Below are 24,581 nucleotides of genomic sequence, written 5' to 3'. Positions count from 1 at the left end.
TAAGGGGACAGGACGATTGATCCGTGTTAAGGAAAGAATGAATGGGGCCATGTATCGTGAGATTTTGAGCCAAACCTCCTTCCATCAGTGAGCGCTTTGAATGGTTGACCAAATACTTATTTGCCACCATTATTTACAAATGAATTCATTTGTTTCCTCTCCAAGGTTCTCATAGTCATCATTGTCACCGACGTCCCACTGGGTGTGAGTTTTCCTTGCCCTTATGTGGGGTTTTCGGAGGATGTCGTAGTCGCAGTGGTTTGTGCAGTCCTTTGAGACATTTGTGATTTAGGGCTATAAAAATAAACATTGATTGATTGATACCTATGATGAAAATTACAGACCTCTGTCATCATTTAAGTGGTAGAACTTCCACAATCAGTGGCTGACTAAATACTTTTTTGCCCCACTGTATATATATATATATATATATATATATACATATGTATCTATATATACATACATCTATATATAGATATATAACATGAGGCCAAGTGTGATGGATGAAGACATGTCTTATTTACCTTACATTTGAGGGCACAGAAAGGTGCGATGTCCAGAAGGAGGGGGAAGGGCACGTGTCGGTTCACTTTACATATACTGTAGCCATTCTTCACAACACAAGAAGGATTTAACTTACATATACTGTAGTTATTATACACAACACAGGGAGGATTAAACACTGCACATGAAAAGTGGCAATCATCATCATCATCACCTGTTGAAATCTCTTCAGGTGAAGCGTCAGCACAGGCGGTGGAGATGAGATTAGCATTTGCTTCAAGGCTTCAGTGTAGACCTTCTTGGAGCCTGGACAGGAAGGGCAGAAGGTGACTCTCGGCCCGTCAGGCGCGCTCACAATTGAGGTTTTACCTGCAGCTTTGTCCCTGCTGCAGGTGACACACAGCAGGCTGTTGTTGTGGCTCAGGGTTTCCTCCTGCGTGAAGTGGAACAGACACGACTCCACCGAGCACTCCTGCTGGTCTGGAGCCGGCCTGCTGGCCAGAGTCTGGAAGGCCAGGTCCGGGTCCTGGTTGACTACCGTGTATTCCTTGGCCTCCTCCGGCATGTCGTCCTCGCTCTCCGCACACGTCTCCATGGCGTCCGAGTCGATGAAGGCGTCGTTCAAGTTGATCTTCTCCATCTCGCCCACCAGCTGGGCGTCCATGTCGTCCTCGTCTTCCTGCCAGCTGTCGGGGTGCCGCGTCCCGGACAGAAGGGCGAAGCGGTTGGAGGCCGGCGACGAGGAGTCTTCTTTTTCAGGCTGGACCTGCGGGTTGGTCTTTGGGGGGCTGGCTGGCGCCGTGTCGCCTTTCTCCTGGGCAACCTCGATCTGCGGGTTCTCCGTCACGCTGCTGAAGACCACTTTGCTCTCCAGCTTCTGCTGCCTCTTCTGGTGCTGCGAGTGAAAAGGAGGCGTTAGGTAAATCCTTTCTCCATTTTGTTCAAGAACCCAAAAGGGTCTCAGCCATTAAAGGGTTAAAGCAGGGGTGTCAAAATCATTTTGGAAGAGGGGACCACATGGAGAAAAATCTACTCCCGAGTGGGCCGGACTGGTAAAATCACGGCACGATAACTTAAAAAACAAAGACAACTTCAGATTTCACAACAAAATTAGGCATAATAATGTGTTAATTCCACAACTGTATATATCGGTATCGGTTGATATCGGAATCGGTAATTAAGAGTTGGACAATATCGTAATATCAGATATCGGCAAAAAAGCCATTATCGGACATCTCTAGTCGTCATCTATACTTTCTGAATAAATGATGTGATAATGTTCATCAGTCCACTCATTGGTGTTTATATTCAATCTATCAAGATAGTAAAATATCAACATCAAATTACTGGATGTTATTTATGTAGTTTGATAATTTTCCTCGACTGGTGCATTAACATTATGTGTCGTTTTTATTCCATATGTAGCATCATCTACAAAAGGGGTCAGCAACCTTTACCACTCAAAGAGCCATTTTGACCCATTTCACAAAATAAAGGAAACAATGGGAGCCACAAAACTCTTTTGAAATTTAAAATGAAATAACACTGCATACAGAGTTTTTTTTTGCTTTGTGCTATGTATAAACCAGGGGTCTCAGACATGCGGCCCGCACCTTAATATTAAAATGTAACGTTAGTGCGGCCCGTGAAACTTATATGAATGCCGCTTGACAGCATCAAACTTGCCAACCCTCCTAATTTTTCCGGGAGACTGTCGAATTTCAGAGCATCTATTCACGCGAATGTCTGCTGGTGTTCACCCTGACAACTAAAATGGTGGAACCTTTAACGCCCCCTACAACCTTTGCTAACAGCTTGCCAGCCCAGTCACATGTTGATTGTGGTAACTGCAGACACACGTACTGTAAGTCAAGGCATACTTGTTCAACAGCAACACAGGTTACACTGATGGTTGTGATATAAATAACTTTAACACTCTTACTATAATATGCGCCACACTGTGAACCCACACCAAACAAGAATGACAAACACATTTCAGGAGAACATCCGCACTGTAACACAACATAAAAACAACAGAAGAAATACCCAGAATCCCATGCCCCTAACTCTTATGGGCTACATTATACACCTCATCACCCCCACACCCCTCCGTGCGTCGGTTGAGGTGGGCGTGGTTAGGGGGCAATCATCACATCAATTTCTTTAGAATAATATATGTTCTAAAGTGGTACCAGATCTACCACCAGAGTAATGTCAAAAGGCAACTGTTGCGTTCCATTCCGTAGAACATCTTTTGCCCGGACTGCCTTTTCAATAAAAGGACCTTTTATGGAACTCTTTACCTGACACTTTGAAAAGTATATCTGCACTCATCACTTTCAAAAAACAAAGAAAATGATGGCTAGTTGAGCAGCAATCATGTTCGCATGTTTAGTTTGACTAATTTTTACTAATCGGTTTTTATTTAGTCTGTACTTTGTGTTGTTATTATTATTATTGGCTTTTATCTAGTTTGCACTTTGTCTGTAGTATTTCTATTATCATTATTATCGACTCATTTTTGCCTTATTATTTTTATTTTCCTCTTTTACTGTTGTTGGCTCTGTGTTGTTGTTGTTGTTGTTGTTGTTGTTGTTGTTGTTGTTATTGTAGTTGTTGTTGGGGACAAGTGTTGTAAATTAGCTTTGGCTACAAACATCATGATGCCTACATTGGATAACTGTTTCAGATGTGTATGTTTTTTTTTTATCTGTCCCTATTTCAAATAAACCTTAATAATAATAACTCGTTTAAAAAGATGGCACAAGTGGCAAAAAAGACTGAGAAAGTTGAGGAATGCTCATCAAAAACTTATTTGGAACATCCCGCATGGGAACGGGCTAATTGGGAACAGGTGGGTGCCAGGATTGTGTATAAAAGCAGCGTCCATGAAATGCTCATCCATCCATCCATCCATCATCTTCCGCTTATCCGAGGTAGGGTCGCGGGGGCAGCAGCCTAAGCAGGGAAGCCCAGACTTCCCTATCTCCAGCCACTTCGTCTAGCTCTTCCCGGGGGATCCCGAGGCGTTCCCAGGCCAGCCGGGAGACATAGTCTTCCCAACGTGTCCTGGGTCTTCCCCGTGGCCTCCTACCAGCTGGACGTGCCCTAAACACCTCCCTAGGGAGGCGTTCGGGTGGCATCCTGACCAGATGCCCGAACCACCTCATCTGGCTCCTCTCGATGTGAAGGAGCAGCGGCTTTACTTTGAGTTCCTCCCGGATGGCAGAGCTTCTCACCCTATCTCTAAGGGAGAGCCCCGCCACCCGGCGGAGGAAACTCATTTCGGCCGCTTGTACCCGTGATCTTATCCTTTCGGTCATGACCCAAAGCTCATGACCATAGGTGAGGATGGGAACGTAGATCGACCGGTAAATTGAGAGCTTTGCCTTCCGGCTCAGCTCCTTCTTCACCACAACTGATCGATACAACGTCCGCATTACTGAAGACGCCGCACCGATCCGCCTGTCGATCTCACGATCCACTCTTCCCCCACTCGTGAACAAGACTCCTAGGTACTTGAACTCCTCCACTTGGGGCAGGGTCTCCTCCCCAACCCGGAGATGGCACTCCACCCTTTTCCGGGCGAGAACCATGGACTCGGACTTGGAGGTGCTGATTCTCATTCCGGTCGCTTCACACTCGGCTGTGAACCGATCCAGTGAGAGCTGAAGATCCCGGTCAGATGAAGCCATCAGGACTACATCATCTACAAAAAGCAGAGACCTAATCCCGTGGCCACCAAACCGGATCCCCTCAACGCCTTGGCTGCGCCTAGAAATTCTGTCCATAAAAGTTATGAACAGAATCGGTGACAAAGGACAGCCTTGGCGGAGTCCAACCCTCACTGGAAACGTGTCCGACTTACTGCCAGCAATGCGGACCAAGCTCTGACACTGATCGTACAGGGAGCGGACTGCCACAATAAGACAGTCCGGTACCCCATACTCTCTGAGCACTCCCCACAGGACTCCCCGAGGGACACGGTCGAATGCCTTCTCCAAGTCCACAAAGCACATGTAGACTGGTTGGGCAAACTCCCATGCACCCTCAAGAACCCTGCCGAGAGTATAGAGCTGGTCCACAGTTCCACGACCAGGACGAAAACCACACTGTTCCTCCTGAATCCGAGGTTCGACTATCCGGCGAAGCCTCCTCTCCAGTACACCTGAATAAACCTTACCGGGAAGGCTGAGGAGTGTGATCCAACGATAGTTGGAACACACCCTCCGGTCCCCCTTCTTAAAGAGAGGGACCACCACCCCGGTCTGCCAATCCAGAGGTACCGCCCCCGATGTCCACGCGATGCTGCAGAGTCTTGTCAACCAAGACAGCCCCACAGCATCCAGAGCCTTAAGGAACTCCGGGCGGATCTCATCCACCCCCGGGGCCTTGCCGCCGAGGAGCTTTTTAACTACCTCAGCGACCTCAGCCCCAGAAATAGGAGAGTCCACTGCAGCTTCCTTACCGTGGTAGAGGAGTTTGCGTGTCCCAATGATCCTAGGAGCTATGTTGTCTGGGGGCTTTCATGTCCCCCTGGTAGGGTCTCCCAAGACAAACAGGTCCTAGGTGAGTGATCAGACAAAGAGCAGCTCAAAGACTTCTATGGAATTACAACAAAATGAACTCAGATTTCCCTCGCCCGGACGCGGGTCACCGGGGCCCCGCTCTGGAGCCAGGCCCGGAGTTGGGGCACGATGGCGAGCGCCTGGTGGCCGGCCCTGTCCCCATGGGGCCCGGCCGGGCACAGCCCGAAGAGGCAACGTGGGTCATCCCTCCAATGGGCTCACCACTCATAGGAGGGGCCATAGAGGTCGGGTGCATTGTGAGCTGGGCGGCAGCCGAAGGCAGGGCACTTGGCGGTCCGATCCTTGGCTACAGAAGCTAGCTCTTGGGACATGAAATGCTCAGTCATTCACAAACAAAAATGGGGCGAGGGTCACCACTTTGTCAACAAATGCCTGAACAAATTGTCCAACAGTTTAAGAACAACATTTCTCAACAAGCTATTGGAAGGAATTAGGGGGCTCACCATCTACGCTCTGTAATATCATCAAAAGGTTCTGAGAATCTGGAGAAATCACTGCACGTAAGCCATGGTATTACGGACCTAGGATCCCTCAGGCGGTACTGCATCAAAAAGTGACATCAGTGTGTAAAGGATATCACCACATGGGCCCAGGAACACTTAAGAAAACCACTGTCAGTAACTACGGTTGGTCGCTACATCTGTAAGTGCAACTTCAAACTCTACAATGCAAAGCCAAAGCCATTTATCAACAACACCCAGGAATGCGCCGGCTTCTCTGGGCCCGAGCTCATCTAAGATGGACTGATGCAAAGTGAAAAAGTGTTCTCTGTTCTGAAGAGTCCACATTTCAAATTGTTTTTGAAAACGGTGGACGTTGTGTCCTCTGGAACAAAGAGGAAAAGAGCCATTCGGATTGTTCTAGGCACAAAGTTGAAAAGCCAGCATCTGTGTTGGTATGGGGGTGTATTAGTGACTAAGGCATGGGTAACTAACACATCTGTGAAGGCACCATTAATGCTGAAAGGTACATACAGGTTTTGGAACAACATATGTTACCATCCAAGCAACATTATCATGGACTCCCCTGCTTATTTCAGCAAGACAATGTCAAGCCTTAGGTTACAACAAGTGGCTGCATAGTAAAAGAGTGTGGGTACGAGTCTGGCCTGCCTGTAGTCCAGACCTGTCTCCCATTGAAAATGTGTGGCGAAATATGAAGCCTAAAATAGCAGAAAGGAGATTGTTGAACAACTTAAGCTGTACATAAAGCAAGAATGGGAAATAATTCCTCTTCAAAAATGTGTCTCCTCAGTTCCCAAATGTTTCCTGAGTGTTGTTAAGAGGAAAGGCCATGTAACACAGTGGTAAAAATGCCCCTCTGACAACTTTTTTGCAATGTGTTGCTGCCATTAAATTTTAAGTTCATGATCATTTGCAAAAAATGACAAAATTTCTCAGTGTGAACATTAAATATATTGTCTTTGCAGTTTATTATAAGTTGAAAAGATTTTGCAAACCATTGTATTATCTTTTTATTTACGATTTACACAATGTGACAACTTCACTGCTTTTGGGGTTTGTAAAAAGGTTCTTACTATAAAAGTGTTCAAATAAGTCATATGTTAATATATATATACATATATATAGTTAAATCGCTCAATAAGGAATATCCAAAGTGTGACCCAGGGGTCAGTTGTGGCTTGCAGCTTGTTTTTTTGTTTCGCGACACATTCTCAACACAAAACAAAGACATCCCAAATTAAACCACTCAAAAAAACCTCGAATGTGCAAATTTTGGGACAAACTGCATGTCCATGCTGAAATGCGCAATCAGAAAGGAAGCAATACGTGAAGATATGTCACCACATATCTTGTGGTGTACCCCAGGGATCAATACTGGGACCAAAATGGTTTCATCTTAATGTAAATGGCATGTATAAAGTTACTAAGTACTTAAAGTTAGTATTATTTGCAGATGATACAAATGTGTTGCTGAATCTTTTGCAATTTGTTCAATTAATATTGGAGAAGTCACAGTAGAAAGATGGAGTTGGGAAGCTTTAACCTTTAGCCACACAAACACACGGTGATTCCTTGTTTAAAATTCCGGGAGGTGAAACTTTACAATGGATCAGAGCTTGGTCAAGCAAACATGGATCCCGACCGAATGTCAACCAGCAGGTTTCGGTGAGAAAATTGTGATAAAAAGTCGATTCTTGCCGGAGAAAAGCTGAGCTTGTGCCGTCCATAAAGCTGCCGTCGAATCCCCTGAGACATTGGTGTCAAGACACCCGTGGACACACCCTTCCGACTATCAGGTACTATTTAACTCACTAAAGCACTAGCAACACAATAGAAAGATAAGGGATTTCCCAGAATTATCCTAGTAAATGTCTCTAAAAACATCGGAATCCTTCCCAATGCAATTTTTTTTTTTTAACTTATTTTTTTTTTCTAGTCCGTCGCTATCAATATCCTCAAACACAAATCTTTCATCCTCACTCAAATTAATGAGGAAACTGTCGTTTTCTCGGTCCGAATAGCTGTTTTTGTTGGAGTCTCCCAATAAAAACAATGTGAATATGTGAGGAGCCCCCACACGTGTGACGTCATCGTCTGCGACTTCCGGTAGAGGCAGGGCTTTTCTCTCAGCGCCAAAAGTTGCAAACTTTTATCGTGGATGTTCTCTACTAAATCCTTTCAGCAAAAATATGGCAATATCGCGAAATGATCAAGTATGACACATAGAATGGACCTGCTATCCCCGTTTAAATAAGAAAATCTCATTTCAGTTGGCCTTTAAAGATTTAAAGACAGCTTTGTGTCATTGCAGCCAATATTGCATCATTTTTTTAATTACATTTAACCTGTTAGCTCTTTGTTTCCACTTTGAATGAGCTACGAGCAACACATTATCCCCGAGCCACACTTTGGACACCCCTTGTTTACATCCCAAAAAAACGGCTAATTAAAAAAATCCTTCCAAAGCATCACCTTGGCTTGTTTCTTGGCCTGCTTCTTGGCTTTCTTCTGCTGGTACTTGCTTCCAGGGGTGACGTCCTCACTTGGACTTTCCCCGCCGTCTTCGCTCAAGTCCCTGGTTTTCTGAGCCACTTTCTTCTGGTTCTTCTTCCTGTATGCCTGCAAGAGCAGATATGGACAAATGGGTAGGTTGGATCGAATGTTGCACAATGCTAAGTTTGACAGTGGAACCTCCATTTACACACCCCTCTATTTGATAACTTTTCGGCTTACGAACTATTGCATCTTGCTAAACAGGCCTCTGTGTTTCTGTTTTGTGCTTGCTCGTAATGAAGAGATTGAGGAAGCAGGCTTCGTACAACAGCTTGTTTTTAATTGTCATTACAAAAGGACTTTTCTGGGGGGAAAAAAAGGTTAATTTCTGATGGTTTGTGAGTGCTCGTGTTAGAGCAGCACAGTTCAGCTTGCCATTGTTGTTTGAGATTGTTAATAACTGTAAAGTTGATCCATCACCTTTTATATTTATTTAATATACAGTACTGTATATTAAATAAATATCGAAGCTGGAACCAATTATTCACATTTACATTGTTTCTTATAGGGAAATGTGCTTCATTATACAAACTTCTCTGCTTACGAATCTTGTTTATGAACCATTTAAATTCGTAAATTGAGGTTCCAGTGCATATGTAAAATTCAAGCAGGATATGTTTTTGAGTATCCTGAAACTGAGGTAGATTCTACATTTGCCGAATATGAATGCTCACTTTTTAAAGTGAGCAAGTGTGAGAGTGTTTGTAAGAGTGAGTCCATTTTGTGCTGACCAGTTTAAAAAAAACAATGTTTGATAAACACACATTTGTTGTCCAGTCCCATGTTGATAGTATTAAAAACTTGAAAATGATCGCAGATACAAAAACTTCTATCTACGATTAATCACCATACAAGACTAAAGGTGTAATCATTAAGTATGTATGTTTTTTATTATTTTTGTATTATTATATATCTATATACACACAAATATATACACATACAAATATATATACATACACATGTATATACACACGCATTAGGGCTGCGAATCTTTGGGTGTCCCACGATTCGATTCAATATCGATTCTTGGGGTCTCGATTCAATTATGAATTGATTTTTTCGCTTCAACGCGATTCTCGATTCAAAAATGATATTTTTCCGATTCAAAACGATTCTTTATTCATTCAATACATAGGATTTCAGCAGGATCTACCCCAGTCTGCTGACATGCTAGCAGAGTAGTAGATTTAAAAAAAAAACTTTTATAATTGTAAAGGACAATGTTTTATCAACTGATTTTAATAATGTAAATTTGTTTTAACAATTAAACGAACCAAAAATATGACTTATTTTATCTTTGTGAAAACATTGGACACAGTGTGTTGTCAAGCTTATGAGATGCAAGTGTAAGCCCCTGTGACACTATTGTTCTTTTTTTTTTTTATTTATAAATGTGTAATGATAATGTCAATGAGGGATTTTTAATCACTGCTATGCTGAAATTATAACTAATATTGATACTGTTGTTGATAATATTAATTTTTATTTCACTACTTTTGGTTTGTTCTGTGTCGTGTTTGTGTCTCCTCAATTGCTCTGTTTATTGCAGTTCTGAGTGTTGCTGGGTCAGGTTTGGTTTTGGAATTGGATTGCATTGTTATGGTATTGCTGTGTATTGTTTTGTTGGATTGATGAAAATAAAAAAAAATAAAAACATTTTGTTTTAAATGAGAATCGATTCTGAATTGCACAACATGAGAATCGCGATTTAAATTCGAATCGATTTCTTCCCACACCCCTAATACACATATATACATATACATACATACATATATATATATATATATATATATATATATATATATATATATATATACACACACACACATATATATGTATGTGTGTATATACAGTATACATACACATACAAACATATATATATATATACATACATTTACACACATACATACTGTATATATATACATAAATACATATATACAGGTATATATAAACACAAACACACACATATATATATATGTGTGCATATCTATATACACATATATATAATATATATACATATATGTATACACATATATATACACAAATATATACACACATATATACATACACACACATAAAAGTGTGTATCTATGTATACATGTATGTGTGCATGTGCATATATACGTATTAATATATATATATGTATTTGTGTATATGTGTATGTTATGTATATATATGTCTGTGTTTATTTATATACATACATATTTACGTATGTGTGTATATATATGTAAATATATATATATTTATATATACATATATGTGTGTGTATATAAAAATACACAGATATAAGTGCGTATATGTTTATATGTGTGTTTGTGTATAAATATATGTATATACATATATTTGTATATGTATGTATATATATTTGTATATATATATGTGTGTGTGTGTATATATATATATATATATATATATATATATATATATATGGGTTGTACTTGTGTAACGCTTTTCTACCTTCAAGGTGCTCAAAGCGCTTTGACACTACTTCCACATTTACCCATTCACACAAACATTCAGACATTGATGGAGGGAGCTGCCATGCAAGGCGCTAACCAGCACCCATCAGGAGCAAGGGTGAAGTGTCTTGCTCAAGACACAACGGACGTGACGAGGTTGGTACTAGGTGGGGATTAAACCAGGGACCCTCGGGTTGCGCAAGGCCACGCTCCCACTGCCCCATGCTGTCCCTGTGTGTGTGTGTATATATATATATATATATATATATATATATATATATGTGTGTGTATATGATGATGATTTTTGCGAAAAACCTGACTGAAATGGTGACACCAACTTTGTTCTGTCACCATTTCTGTCAGGTTTTCGCAAAAATCACAGTACTGTTACTGCTGCTATGAAGATTCTAAATGATGTAACTGAAGATCTTAACAAGAAGCAGTGCTGTTTATCCCTCTTTATTGACTTTTCAATGGCATTTTATATTGTTGATCATGTCATTTTAATCAAACGTCTTTCAGCTATTGGTTTTTCTCAGCAAGCAGCTGGATGGTTCGCAAATTACCTCACAAGTAGAACTCAGGCTGTTCAGATAGAAGGTTCCCCCTCAAACGTACTGCAAGTGAAAAAGGGTGTCCCTCAAGGTTTTGTGTTGGGCCCCTTATTATTCACTATTTACATAAATAATCTTGGACAGAATATTCCAAACTCAACTTTCCATTTCTATGCTGATGATACTGTCATATACTGCACAGCACCAACTCCTGCTGAGGCCTTAGAATATCTACAATATGCATTTGACAGAGTACAAGAACAACTTTGCTATCTTCAATTGGTTTTAAATGCAGAGGAAACAAAGTTTATGTTCTTTACCACATCAAAAACTGTAAGATCAGCACTGTGTGAAAACATTTTAACAAGAAATGGGCAACAAATTATGTTAGTATCTTCTTTTAAATATTTGGGATTTTTAATTGATGAACACTTTTGTTTTAAGGAGCACATTCAGTATGTTGTAAAAAACTGAAACTTTTACTGGGATTTTATTATAGAAACAAGTCTTGCTTTTCTTTTACTGTGAATCAGAAATTGGTGGAAACAACATTTTTACCTGTGAAAACTCTTCTCACACCTGCGCTTATTCAAGACATGCTGTAAAAGTAAGCAGGCGCTAATAATTTCAAAACCTCTTCTCGCCACTGCGCTTACCAATGGCATGCAGTAAAAAATTGAGTGTGATTAAAAAAAAAAAAATAGCGGGCGTATAATATAGCCAAGAGTCATGGATGCATTGGAATTCTGGGTAATTCTCATGTTGCGTTTATAATGTGTTACAGAGCCAATGTTCTCCAGAAATGTGTTTGTTATTCTTGTTTGGTTAGGGTTCACAGAGTGTGGCGCATATTAGTAAGAGTGTTAAAATTGTTTCATATTACAACCATTAGTGTGATCTGTATGGCTGTGGAACAATACCCCTGGTTTACACACAGTAAAACCAAAGAAAAAACTCCTCCGCCGTTTTGAAAACGACGGCAGGGAAAGCGTCACTCGTGACGTCACGAATTTGACCCGGTGGTAAAAGTAAGCATGCGCTAATAAATTTGGGGAGCAAGTTTAACCCGGCAGTAATTCAAGGCAGGCGCATATTACATGCCCAGCGACTATTCAAGGGAATACGGTAAATATGTGTGTGTATTGTGGTGTCTGACTCAAGCACCGCCTCACAGGGGAGGAGCCAGGGAATGGAGGCAGAGGGGAACACAAAGGACAACGCCCCAGCCTTTGCTGCATCATCGAGGGGCGGTACATTCCCCTGTACCTTCTCAATCAGCCTGAAGTGCTACCAGCTGTGCGGCCAGATGGGGCTCAGCTACAAACCTTTCTTAACTCTGCCTCATTCAAGTCTGGCTCTCCACTGTGTCAAGGCAGGTGCATCAGGCGGATATTACCTATGACATTAAAAGACGTGTGCTGTGTGAAGGACTGAGAGCCCCGGATGGGAGATATTTATGTTTGGTCACTTTAAGTTTGATTCCTCCACACTCCGCCCTTCCTAAAAAGACTTGAATAATAAATACCCTTTTTGGCTTGCTGCAAAACAAATCCTGTGTCTACGTGAGAATCATGGTACCACATATGGTGGAGAATGCGGGCAGACTGATTCACGTCAACCTCTGATGATGTCACACACAGAAGCCCTAAGTGCTTTGTTAAAAAGCCAAGCTGAACTTCAAGGTGCAGTACAAAAGTTAGTTAAAATAATTTGCTAAAGATGTGGCTATTACACGGGCACCCGCTGAGGTCCTAACTAAATTATCAGGAGAGGATGATGCGGAAGCCTACTTGGAGTTGTTCGAGCGCACTGCGGCCCGGGAGAATTTGGCCGGTAGAAGAATGGGGATCCATACTGGCACCTTTCCTCACTGGAGAAGCCCAACGTCTGTGCAGCGACCTGGCATTGGTGGATGCTCGAGACTTCAAGAGACTAAAGAAAGCCATTCTCGCCAGCCGAGGGTGCATTCTGCCTGCTAGGGCTCAACAATATCACAACTGGACCTTCCAGCCCACCCAGCCTCCACCTCAGCAGGTAGCCGCACTGCTCCGCATAACACACAGCTGGCTAACGAGCAAAGGCAACCTCCCCTCCATAGACCGACTGGTGAACTGGCGATAGACCGCTGTATCCGAGCCTTGCCGCCTGATGCCCGAAAATATGCCGCACAAGTGAGCCCTCTAACTGTGGAGCAGTTGGTGGCCTTATTAGAGAACCACCAAGTGAGCATGGAAATGCTGAGAGCCACCAGGGAAGAGAGGCTCGGCCGCGACCGCCGAAAAGCGCCAGCGCTGTCCTTACCCCGACCTAGGGGCACTGCCCCTGAGAGGACCAGTCGGCCCCCACAGCGGGGTGTGGACACCCGGACCACATGTCATGGGCGTGCCCGGAACGCAACCATGATATCTCCATGGCCACGGCCCCCAGCTAAGGTGCAGGCAAACCATGCCTCCATACGGGGAGTGGACGAGGACAACATACCAGCCTTCCAGTAAAAGATTGGGGGGGCTGATGCACATGCATTTCTGGACAGTGGGAGCGCTGTGACCTTGGTACACGCTGACTTGGCCGGACCCCTCAGCAAAGACACCGTTCCAGTGACATGTGTACATGGAAATGTCCGCCAGTATCCGGTGTGCCACATACGCATTGGTACCAGCTAGAGTGGTACCAAACCTGCCTGTTCCACTGCTTATTGGGTCCGACTGTGTACTCTTTGGCCGTTACTGGACCCCAAGTTTCATTCCAGGTGCCATTTCACCGCAGCGTCGCCGCCACCACAATGGACAAAATAGTACGAGACCGCTTGCGGCCTGCCCCGCGTTTAGGCCCTCATCAGAGGCCGCACTGAGTGACAGCTCAGCTGAAGAAAAGCGACGGGAGAGCAGAAAGGAGAAGGCAGAAGAGAAATGGGACCCCTTTGTGGAGTTCCCTGTGCCAGAAGATAGCAGCAACCCTAATACAGGTGAGTTTGCCACTGCCCAGTGGAATGACCAGAACCTCAGCCAGGCCCGCCAGCAAGTTGTGGAAATTGACGGACAAAAATGTGAAGGGGTGAGTGCACTTAATTCACCGTATTTTTTGATTAAAAAGGGCCTTCTCTATAGAGGGGTGTTAACTAAGGGCGGGGACATAATTGAGCATCTGCTGGTGCCTAAGTCTCATATCTCCCGAGTGCTTAATCTTGCCCACACTCGATCAGCTGGGCGCTCACCTTGGTGTACAAAAGACGTATGACCGCGTAATAACCCGCTTCTACTGGCCTGGTGTGAAACGAGCCATTGAAAACTTCTGCAAGGGCTGTCCCGAATGCCAAAAGACTGCACCAAGACCCACGTATCGAAACCCCTTGGTACCGCTCCCCATCAATGGCACCCCGTTCTCACGTCTGGCAATGGACATCATTGGACCACTCCTGAAATCCGCCAGAGGACATCGCTACATACTGGTAATGGTATAAACTATGCCACTCGATATCCTGAGGCTGTACCATTACGCACAGCCTAAGCCAAAGCTATCGCACACAAACTGTTTATGATGTTAAGCCGAGTGGGGATCGCAGATGAGAATTTAATGGACCAGGGCACATGTTTTATGTCACAAGTACTAACCATGCAGTACAAATGGCTGAAAGTAAAACGCATACGAACCTCTGTATATCACCCTCAGACAAATGGCCTGGTGGAACATTTCAACTGTACGATAAAAAAAGATGCTTAAAAAAGTAGCCGACGAAGACGGGAAAGACTGGGATTACCTAATTCCATATGTCCTTTTGCCATCAGAGAGGTGCCCCAGGCGTCCACTGACTTCTCCCCCTTTGAGCAAGTTTATGGCCGACGTCCCCGAGGTGTGCTGCATATTGCAAAAGAGACCTGGGAGAACCAACCCTCGCCACACCGCAGTGTGATCGACCATGTCGCCCGACTACAAGCCCGGACTCGCAAAATCTGGCCAATGGTAAGAGAACATATAGAAAAAGCCCAAAGAGAACAGGAAAGAACATATAACAGAGGTGTCACACTCCGGGAGTTCCAGGTTGGGGAAAAAGTTCTGGTATTAGTTCCGTCCCGCGAATGCAAGTTTTTGGCCAGATGGCAGGGGCCTTACAAGGTAATTGAGAGAATGGGGCCCGTCAACTACAAGGTAAACCAGCCAGGACGACAGAAAGGCCAGCAAATATACCATGTAAATATTCTGAAAAAAATGGCATGCGGCAGAGCCGTTGCTATCTGCTGCGTTTTTAACTGCACACTCTCCCCAGACCACTCTCCCGGTAATTATAGGAGAGGACCTCTCCCTGTCACAAAACCAGGAGGTGAAGGAACTTCTGGGACGGAACCAGAACCGCCTCTCGGAACTGCCAGGAAGGACCCAGGTGATCAAACATGACATTTAGACCCAACCCGGAAAAGTGATAAGACAAAGGCCCTACCGAATCCCAAAAGCCCGGCGGGCGGCTATAAAAGAAGAGGTAAAGAAAATGTTACAACTTGGAGTAATAAAAGAATCCCAAAGTCCATGGTCAAGCCCGATTGTTATTGTGCCAAAACCAGATGGGTCCCTGAGATTTTGTAATAACTTTCGCAAATTAAATGAGATATCACTGTGGGATGCTTATCCCATGCCCAGAGTAGATGAGCTGATAGAGCGGCTTGGCGCAGCTTGGTTCGTCAGCACCCTGGACCTGACCAAAGGCTACTGGCAGGTGCCATTGACGGAAAGGGCAAAACCTAAAACGGCCTTCTCCACACCAGAAGGGCTATTCCAATATACCGTCTTGCCGTTCAGAATCCATGGGGCCCCAGCAACATTCCAAAGGATGATGGACAAAATTCTACATCCCCACCAAGAATACTCAGCCGCCTACCTGGACGACATAGTGATCCATAGCACCAGCTGATCTCTCCAACTCCAGCACCTCGACGCTAAGAAGTGCCGAGTGGGTCTGACGGAGACGGATTATCTCGGTTTCACAATAGGAAGAGGCTGCGTGAAACCCCAGGCCCGCAAAGTGAAGCGCATCAAGGAATGGCCCCGCCCCTTGCCGGGTGAAATCATTTATTGGCTTGGTGTCATATTATCAGAGGTTTATTAAAAATGTATCCACGATTGCAACACCGCTGTTTGAACTGACGAGGAACAAACTGCCCCATCATGTCATCTGGACGGCTGAGGTCGAGACTGCCTTCCAGATGTTGAAGAAAGCCCTGTGTGAAGAACCTGTGTTGAAAGCCCCCGACTTCAGCCAGCCGTTCATCCTCCACACAGACGCCTCAGGCCCGGGGGTTGGAGCCGTACTCGCCCAGCTCGTGGCCGGAGAAGAACACCCAGTGACATTTATTAGTAGGAAGCTCCAGAACCATGAGCGAAATTATGCCACAGTAAAAAATGAGTGCTTGGCAGTCAAGTGGGCCATACACCAACTCCGCTACCACCTATGGGGTAGGACCTTCACCTTGGTGACAGACCACGCCCCCTTGAAGTGGATGTCCACAAATAAGGACTGAAACGATCGCGTCACACGCTGGTTCCTAGAGCTACAATATTTTTAATTTCACCGTGGAATATCGGCCTGGGGAGGCGATCCCACATGCAGACGCCATGTCCCAGCTCTATGAAGAGGACAAAGAAGCTCCCGGACCGACCGGCGAGCTTAGGGGGGGATATGTGGTGTCTCACTCAAGCACCGCCTGACAGGTAAGCACCTCACAGGGGAGGAGCCAGGGCATTGAGGCTGAGTGGAACACAGAGGACAACGCCCCAGCCTTGGCCGCATCATCGAGGGGCGAGATACATTCCCCCGTACCTTCTCAATCAGCCTGAAGTGCTATCAGCTGTGCGGCCAGGTGGGACTCAGCTACAAACCTTTCTTAACTCTGCCTCATTCAGGTCTGACTCTCCACTGTGTCAAGGCAGGTGCATCAGGCGGATATTACCTATGACATTAAAAGATGTGTGCTGTGTGAAGGACTGAGAGCCCCGGACGGGAGATACTTATGTTTGGACACTTTAAGTTTGATTCTTCCACACCCCGCCCTTCCTAAAAAGACTTGTATTATAAATACCCTTTTTGGCTTGCTGCAAAACCAATCCTGTATCTTGGTGTGTGTATATGTGTATATATACATATATATATATATATATATATATATATATATATATATATATATATATATATATATATATATATATATATATATTAGGGCTGCGAATCTTTAGGTGTCCCACGATTCAATTCAAAATCCATTTTTTTTTTTCAAATCAACACGATTCTCGATTCAAAAATGATTTTTTCCCGATTTAAAAGGATTCTCTGTTCATTCAATACATAGGATTTCAGCAGGATCTACCCCAGTCTGCTGAAATGCAAGCAGAGTAGTAGATTTTTATAAAAAGCATTTATAATTGTAAAGGACAATGTTTTATCAACTGATTGCAATAATGTAAATTTGTTTTAACTATTAAACGAACCAAAAATATGACTTATTTTATCTTTGTGAAAACATTGGACACAGTGTGTTGTCAAGCTTATGCGATGCAAGTGTAAGCCCCTGTGACACTGTTATTTTTATTTTTTTTATAAATGTTTAATGATAATGTCAATGAGGGATTTTTAATCACTGCTATGCTGAAATTATAACTAATATTGATACTGTTGTTGATAATATTCATTTTTGTTTCACTACTTTTGGTTTGTTCTGTGTCGTGTTTGTGTCTCCTCTCAATTGCTCTGTTTATTGCAGTTCTGAGTGTTGCTGGGTCGATTTTACCCCCCCATATATATATATATATATATATATATATATATATATATATATATATATATGTGTGTAAATGATATACACATACACGTGTGGGTATATATACATATATATATATATATACATATACATATACATATATATATATATATATATATATATATATATATATATATATATATATATATATATATATATATACATATATATATATATATATGTGTATATATACCCACACGTGTATGTGTATGTATGTGTATATCATTAAAAAGTATACGTATACATGTATGTGTATATTTATGTATATGTTGATATCAACATATACATAAATATACACATACATGTATACGTATACTTTTTAATGATATATTTCGTGTTATATACATTTTTTAAATTAGAAACATTTAAAAATTATTAAATTTATATATTTACAATCATTTAACAGCCCTACTAAACATTATAAGTAATAATAAGACACATATTTGCTAGGGCAAGTTGTCCTACACATTGATCTGATTGCATATTTAATAATACACTTTCATAATTAAAGATACAATCTGAACACAGACCTGTAGGCTATATTATTTGTTGGATTTCTAAATGATTTAAAATGATCTTCACATACATTTGTTATGCATGTGTGCTTTGTGTCAACATGCTATTAGCATACATGTAATACGGTTATATTTCATGCATTTGCTAATTGTATGTTAAAAAGTCACTCCTGTTACTTCCGGTCCTGTTAATTTCAGTAAATGAGTCATTTAGTTAGGAACCTTGAATAAAAAAAAAAAAATGCTTCCTGAAATGGAACAATACACGTTTTGAGTACTTGAATAAGTATATTAGGAGATTTAAAGTTAAAAACACATTTCAATAAATAAATGATTAATACTTTGCATGAGTGCGGCAAAAGAAGACGTAGTTGTGTGTCGCCAAGCTGAGAAAAGACGTCGCTCTCGGTTTTTTTTGTTCACTTTTTTCTTTTCCTTACATCTCATTAACGGGAGCGCTGATAGCAGTGCGTCAAGAAAAAAGTTAAACGTGAAGATGATAAAACAAACCTTACTTGATCAGAAACAGGAAGGGAAAGGTCCAGAAACATCTCAGTGACCACAGACACCTGCGAGAGCCAAACAAGGCCAGTTAGTTTAGTGTTTGCATATTTTTGTGCTCAAACTAATACTGGGCGATACGGCTAAAAACTGTTTTACGATATTAGTGTTTTGTATCTGTAATTATTTATATTTTTATGACACATTAAAAAAATAGGCGCAGGAGAAAAATATTAATTTTAAATGTAACTTTCTTCTGTCATTATTAAATATATATTTTTTTAATTACATAATTTTCTTTTTGACTCTATACAAAAAATATGTATACAAACGTACATCAATATATATACATGTATATATATATACATATATACACGTATATATACATATATATATACATTGATATATATACATATATATATATTATATATACACATGTGTATATATGTATGTGTGTAAATATGTATATCCATGTGAATGTGTGTATCTACACACACACACAAACATATATACATACAAATATATAAATATACATATACAGACATATATATATATACATACATGCACACACATATCTATATATATATACATACATAAATATATACATACAGTCATGATCAAAAGTTTACGTACACTTGTAAAGAACATAATGTCATGGTTGTCTTTAGTTTGCAACTCTTATTTTTTTGTGATAGAGTGATTGGAGCACATACTTGTTGGTCACAAAAAAAAATTGGTGAAGTTTGGTTCTTCGATTAATTTATTATGAGTCTATTCAAAATGTGACCAAATCTGCTGGGTCAAAAGTACACATACACCAATGTTAATATTTGCTTACATGTCCCTTGGCAAGTTTCACTGCAAAAAGGCGCTTTTGGTCGCCATCCACAAGCTTCTGGTTGAATTGTTGACCACTCCTCTTGACAAAATTGGTGCAGTTCAGCTAAATGTGTTGGTTTCCTGACATGGACTTGTTTCTTAAGCATTGTCCACACGTTTAAGTCAGGACTTTGGGAAGGCCATTCTAAAACCTTCATTCCAGCATAATTTAGCCATTCCTTTACCACTTTTGATGTGTTTTTGGGGTCATTGTCCTGTTGAAACACCCAACTGCACCCAAGACCCAACCTCCGGGCTGATGATTTTAGGTTGTCCTGAAGAATTTGGAGGTAATCCTCCTTTTTCATTGTCCCATTTAAAACACCAGCTCCATTGGCGGCAAAAAAGGCCCAGAGCATAATACTACCACCACCATGCTTGACGGTAGGAAAGGTGTTCCTGGGATTAAAAGGCCTCACCTTTTCTCTTCCAAACATATTGCTGGGTATTGTGGCCAAACAGCTCAATTTTTGTTTCATCTGACCACAGAACTTTCTTCCAGAAGGTCTTATCTTTGTCCATGTGATCAGCAGCAAGCTTTAGACAAGCCTTAAGTTTCTTGAGCAATGGCTTTCTTCTTGCTTGGTAGCCTCTCAGTCCATGGCGATGCAAAACACACTTAACTGTGGACACTGACACTTATGTTCCAGCAGCTTCCAATTCGTTGCAGACCTGCTTTTTGGTAGTTCTCAGTTGACTCTTGATCATTCTGACCAATTTTCTCTCAGCAGCAGGTGATAGTTTGCGTTTTCTTCCTGATCGTGGCAGTGACAAAACTGTGCCATGCACTTTATACTTGCAAACAATTGTCTGCAAAGTTGCTCTTGGGACCTTAAACTGCTTTGAAATGGCTCCAAGTGACTTTCCTGACTTGTCCAAGTCAATGATTCGTTTTTTTTCAAATCTGTGCTGAGTTTTTTTGACTTTCCCATTGTCGCGTTTGTAACTGAGTCTAATGACTGCATCACGAGACCTAGTTAAATGGGCTCAAAGAAGTCAACAGGTGTGATCAATCATAATCACTCACATAAAGTTGAGAGGCCATGAAGCTCATTTGATTTGATTTAAACTTATCTACATCACCAAAATGTATCATGTATGTTGCTGTATGTATACTTTTGACCAAGCAGATTTGCTCACATTTTCAGTAGACCCATAATAAATTCATAAAAGAACCAAACTTCATGAATGTTTCTTGTGACCGACAATTATGGGTTTCAATCACTCTATCACAAAAAAATAAGAGTTGTAGAAATGATTGGAAACTCAAGACAGTCATGACATTATGTTCTTTACAAGTGATTGTAAACTTTTGACATATATAAACTGTATAGCCTTCGTTCATTAAACCAACGTTGCTTCCATACTTCTTTCTTCCGACAAAGAAAAACTAAGTTTTATCCAACACATTTGCTACTGATATGGCTGAGGTGTCTATGGTGATATATTGTGATCATGTTTTATGGCCCAGCCCTAGGGGAAACTAGATGACAACACTGACCGTCTTGCACTGCTGACACATAATTGTGCTGGTCATCTCCCCGCCAAACACGTGGTCGACAAAGTTCTTGGGGACGCCGTTTTTCTCGTACTCTGCATTTCAAACAACAATTTATTTTCAAAGTCTTCACGTGAGACGGAGACTTCTGGACCTACCTTTCACAACAGACTTTAGCTGTTCTCCCTCAGGGAGCTTTTCTGATTTTTTGAGTGCTTCCGTGAGGGCAGAGTTCACCCTCTGCAGAGGACACACAGCATGGTGAAACACAACCAGCAGCTTTCTTTCCAAAATGTCAACAATCAATGGCATTGCTTTGTAAAAAAAAAAAAAAAAAAGGAGTGTTCATACTTTGCTCTCCTCCGCTCTCATCCCATCCAGCAAGTAGCGCAGCAGCTCCTGACTGTCTTGCTGCTGGAACCCTTTGAACCTTGCAGCCCTGCAAACACACACACACACAAACATACACACACACACACACACACACACACACACGCACACACACAATTCTACACGTCATTCTAAATCGATTGCGTTTTCAAAAATCGATTTAAAAAAAAAATGTATATATACGTATGTATATACACATATATGTATATATATTCATACATATATATATATGCATACGCATATACATATGTACAAACAAATATGTATGCACACTATATACACATGTATACTATTTACAAATATATATACATATATATAAATATTAATATATATATATATATAAATATATACATATATAATTATGTACACATATATAAATATGTATATACAAACCCTGTTTACATATGAGTTGGGAAATTGTGTCAGATGTAAATATAAACGGAATACATTGATTTGCAAATCCTTTTCAACCCATATTCAATTGAATGCACTACAAAGACAAGAAATGTAATGTTCAAACTCATAAACTTATTTTTTTTTTGCAAATAATAATTAACTTAGAATTTCATGGCTGCAACACGTGCCAAAGTAGTTGGGAAAGGACATGTTCAGACGTGCCCGAAACACCTCCCTAGGGAGGCGTTCGAACCACCTCATCTGGCTCCTCTCGATGTGGAGGAGCAGCGGCTTTAGTTTGAGTTCCTCCCGGATGACAGAGCTTCTCAACCTATCTCTAAGGGAGAGCCCCGCCACACGGCAGAGGAAACTCATTTCGGCCGCTTGTACCCGTGATCTCTTCCTTTCGGTCATGACCATAGGTGAGGATGGGAACGTAGATCGACCGGTAAATTGAGAGCTTTGCCTTCCTCCCATGTCCGAGTTTTTGCCTTGGCGACCACTGTAGCTGCACACCGCTCGGCCCGTCGGTACCTGTCCACTGCCTCCGGTGTCCTATGAGCCAAAAGAACCAGATAGGACTCCTTCTTCAGCTTGACGGCATCCCTCACCGCTGGTTTCCACCAACGGGTTCTAGGATTACCACCTCAAACAGGCACCAACTACCTTGCGGCCACAGCTCCAATCGGCCGCCTTGACAATAGAGGTGCGGAACATAGTCCACTCTGACTCAATGTCCAGCACATCCCTCGTGACATGTTCAAAGTTCTTCCGGAGGTGGGAATTGAAATTCTCTCTGACAGGAGACTCAGCCAGATGTTCCCAGCAGACCCTCACAATGCGTTTGGGCCTACCAGGTCTGTCCGGCATCTTCCACCACCATCGCAGCCAACTCACCACCAGGTGGTGATCGGTAAATAGCTCCGCCGCTCTCTTCACCCGAGTGTCCAAAATATGAGGCCGCAAATCCGACGACACAACTACAAAGTCGATCATGGAACTGCGTTCTAGGGTGTTCTGATGCCTTATGTTTGAACATGGTGTTTGTTATGGACAAACTGTGATGAGCACAAAAGTCCAATAACAAAACACCACTCGGGTTCAGGTCCGGGCAGCCATTCTTCCCAATCACGCCTCTCCAGGTTTCACTGTAGCTGCCAACATGAGCGTTGAAGTCCCCCAGCAGAACAAGGGAACCACCCGAGGAAGCACTCTCCAGTACTCCCTCGAGTGTACCCAAAAAGGGTGGGTACTCTGAACTGTTGTTTGGTGCGTAGGCACAAACAACAGTCAGGACCCGTCCCCCCCACCCAAAGGCGGAGGGAGGCTACTAGGTTGAACTCCAACGTGCAGGCTTTGAGCCGGGGGGGCAACAAGAATTGCCACCCCAACCCGTCGCTTCTCACTGCCGGCAAAGTCAGAGTGGAAGAGAGTCCAGCCCCTCTCAAGAAAAGTGGTTCCAGAGCCCTTGCTGTGTGTCGAAGTGAGTCCGACTACATCCAGCCGGAATTTCTCTACTTCGCGCACTAGCTCAGGCCCCTTCCCCCCCAGTGAGGTGACGTTCCACGTCCCAAGAACTATCTTCTGTAGCCGAGGATCGGACCGTCAAGTGCCCTGCCTTCATTGCACCTGACCTCTATGGCCCCTGCTATGGGTGGTGAGCCCATTGGAGGGGGGACCCACGTTGCCTCTTCGGGCTGTGCCATTGTGCTTCACCTCCGGGCCTGGCTCCAGAGAGGGGGCCTGGTGACCCGCGTCCGGGCGAAGGAAATCTGAGTCCTTTGTTCGTGTTCATCATAGAGGTCTTCGAGCTGCTCTTTGTCTGGTCCCTCACCTAGGACCAGTTTTCCTTGGGAGACCCTACCAGGGGGCTTAAAGCCCCCGGACAACATAGCTCCTAGGATCATTGGGACACGCAAACTCCTCTACCACGGTAAGGTGGCAGCTAAGAGAGGCCATGATGCCTCAGTGTGGTGAGCCCATTTGGTGATATCCTTTACACACTGAGGTCGGTTTTTGATGCAGTACCGCCTGAGGGATCAAAAGTCAGTAATATCATCGCTTACGTGCAGTGATTTCTCCTGATTCTCTGAACTTTTTGATGATTTTACTGACCGTAAATGGTAAAATCCCTAAATTCCTTGCAATAGCTCGTTGAGAAATGTTGTTCTAAAGCTTTTCGACAATTTGCTAACAAAGTGGTGACCTTCACCCCATCCTTGTTTGTGAATTACTTAGCATTTCATGGAAGCTGCTTTTATACCCAATCATGGCACCCAACTGTTCCCAATTAGCCTGCACACCTGTTGGATGTTCCATATAAGTGTTTGATGAGCATTCTTCAACTTTATCAGTATTTATCCCAACCTCTTTGTCACGTGTTGCTGGCATCAAATTCTAAAGTTAATGATTATTTGCACAAAAAAAAATGTTTATCAGTTTGAACATCAAATATGTTGTCTTTGTAGCATATTCA

At 42.5% G+C, this 24,581-nt stretch overlaps 1 protein-coding gene across 1 annotated transcript in view; it reads right to left on the bottom strand.

Moving 5' to 3' along the window:
* Window positions 1–24,581, bottom strand: part of LOC133537098 (ubiquitin carboxyl-terminal hydrolase 16-like) — a 49,877-nt gene that overhangs the window by 4,876 nt on the left and 20,420 nt on the right. The window contains exons 8-15 of the mRNA XM_061877960.1: window positions 21,671–21,758; window positions 21,478–21,559; window positions 21,323–21,414; window positions 18,957–19,010; window positions 8,030–8,176; window positions 874–1,399; window positions 719–810; window positions 525–611 (exon numbers count right to left, since the gene is read on the bottom strand). Of these exons, the coding sequence (XP_061733944.1) occupies window positions 525–611; window positions 719–810; window positions 874–1,399; window positions 8,030–8,176; window positions 18,957–19,010; window positions 21,323–21,414; window positions 21,478–21,559; window positions 21,671–21,758 (1,168 nt within the window). The remainder of the gene's footprint in view (window positions 1–524; window positions 612–718; window positions 811–873; window positions 1,400–8,029; window positions 8,177–18,956; window positions 19,011–21,322; window positions 21,415–21,477; window positions 21,560–21,670; window positions 21,759–24,581) is intronic.

This window comes from Nerophis ophidion, linkage group LG18 (genome assembly GCF_033978795.1).
Source record: "Nerophis ophidion isolate RoL-2023_Sa linkage group LG18, RoL_Noph_v1.0, whole genome shotgun sequence".
Classification (NCBI taxonomy): domain Eukaryota; kingdom Metazoa; phylum Chordata; class Actinopteri; order Syngnathiformes; family Syngnathidae; genus Nerophis; species Nerophis ophidion.
Note: the sequence above shows the minus strand (reverse complement) of the source record. Positions and strands in the feature narration are given on the sequence as shown.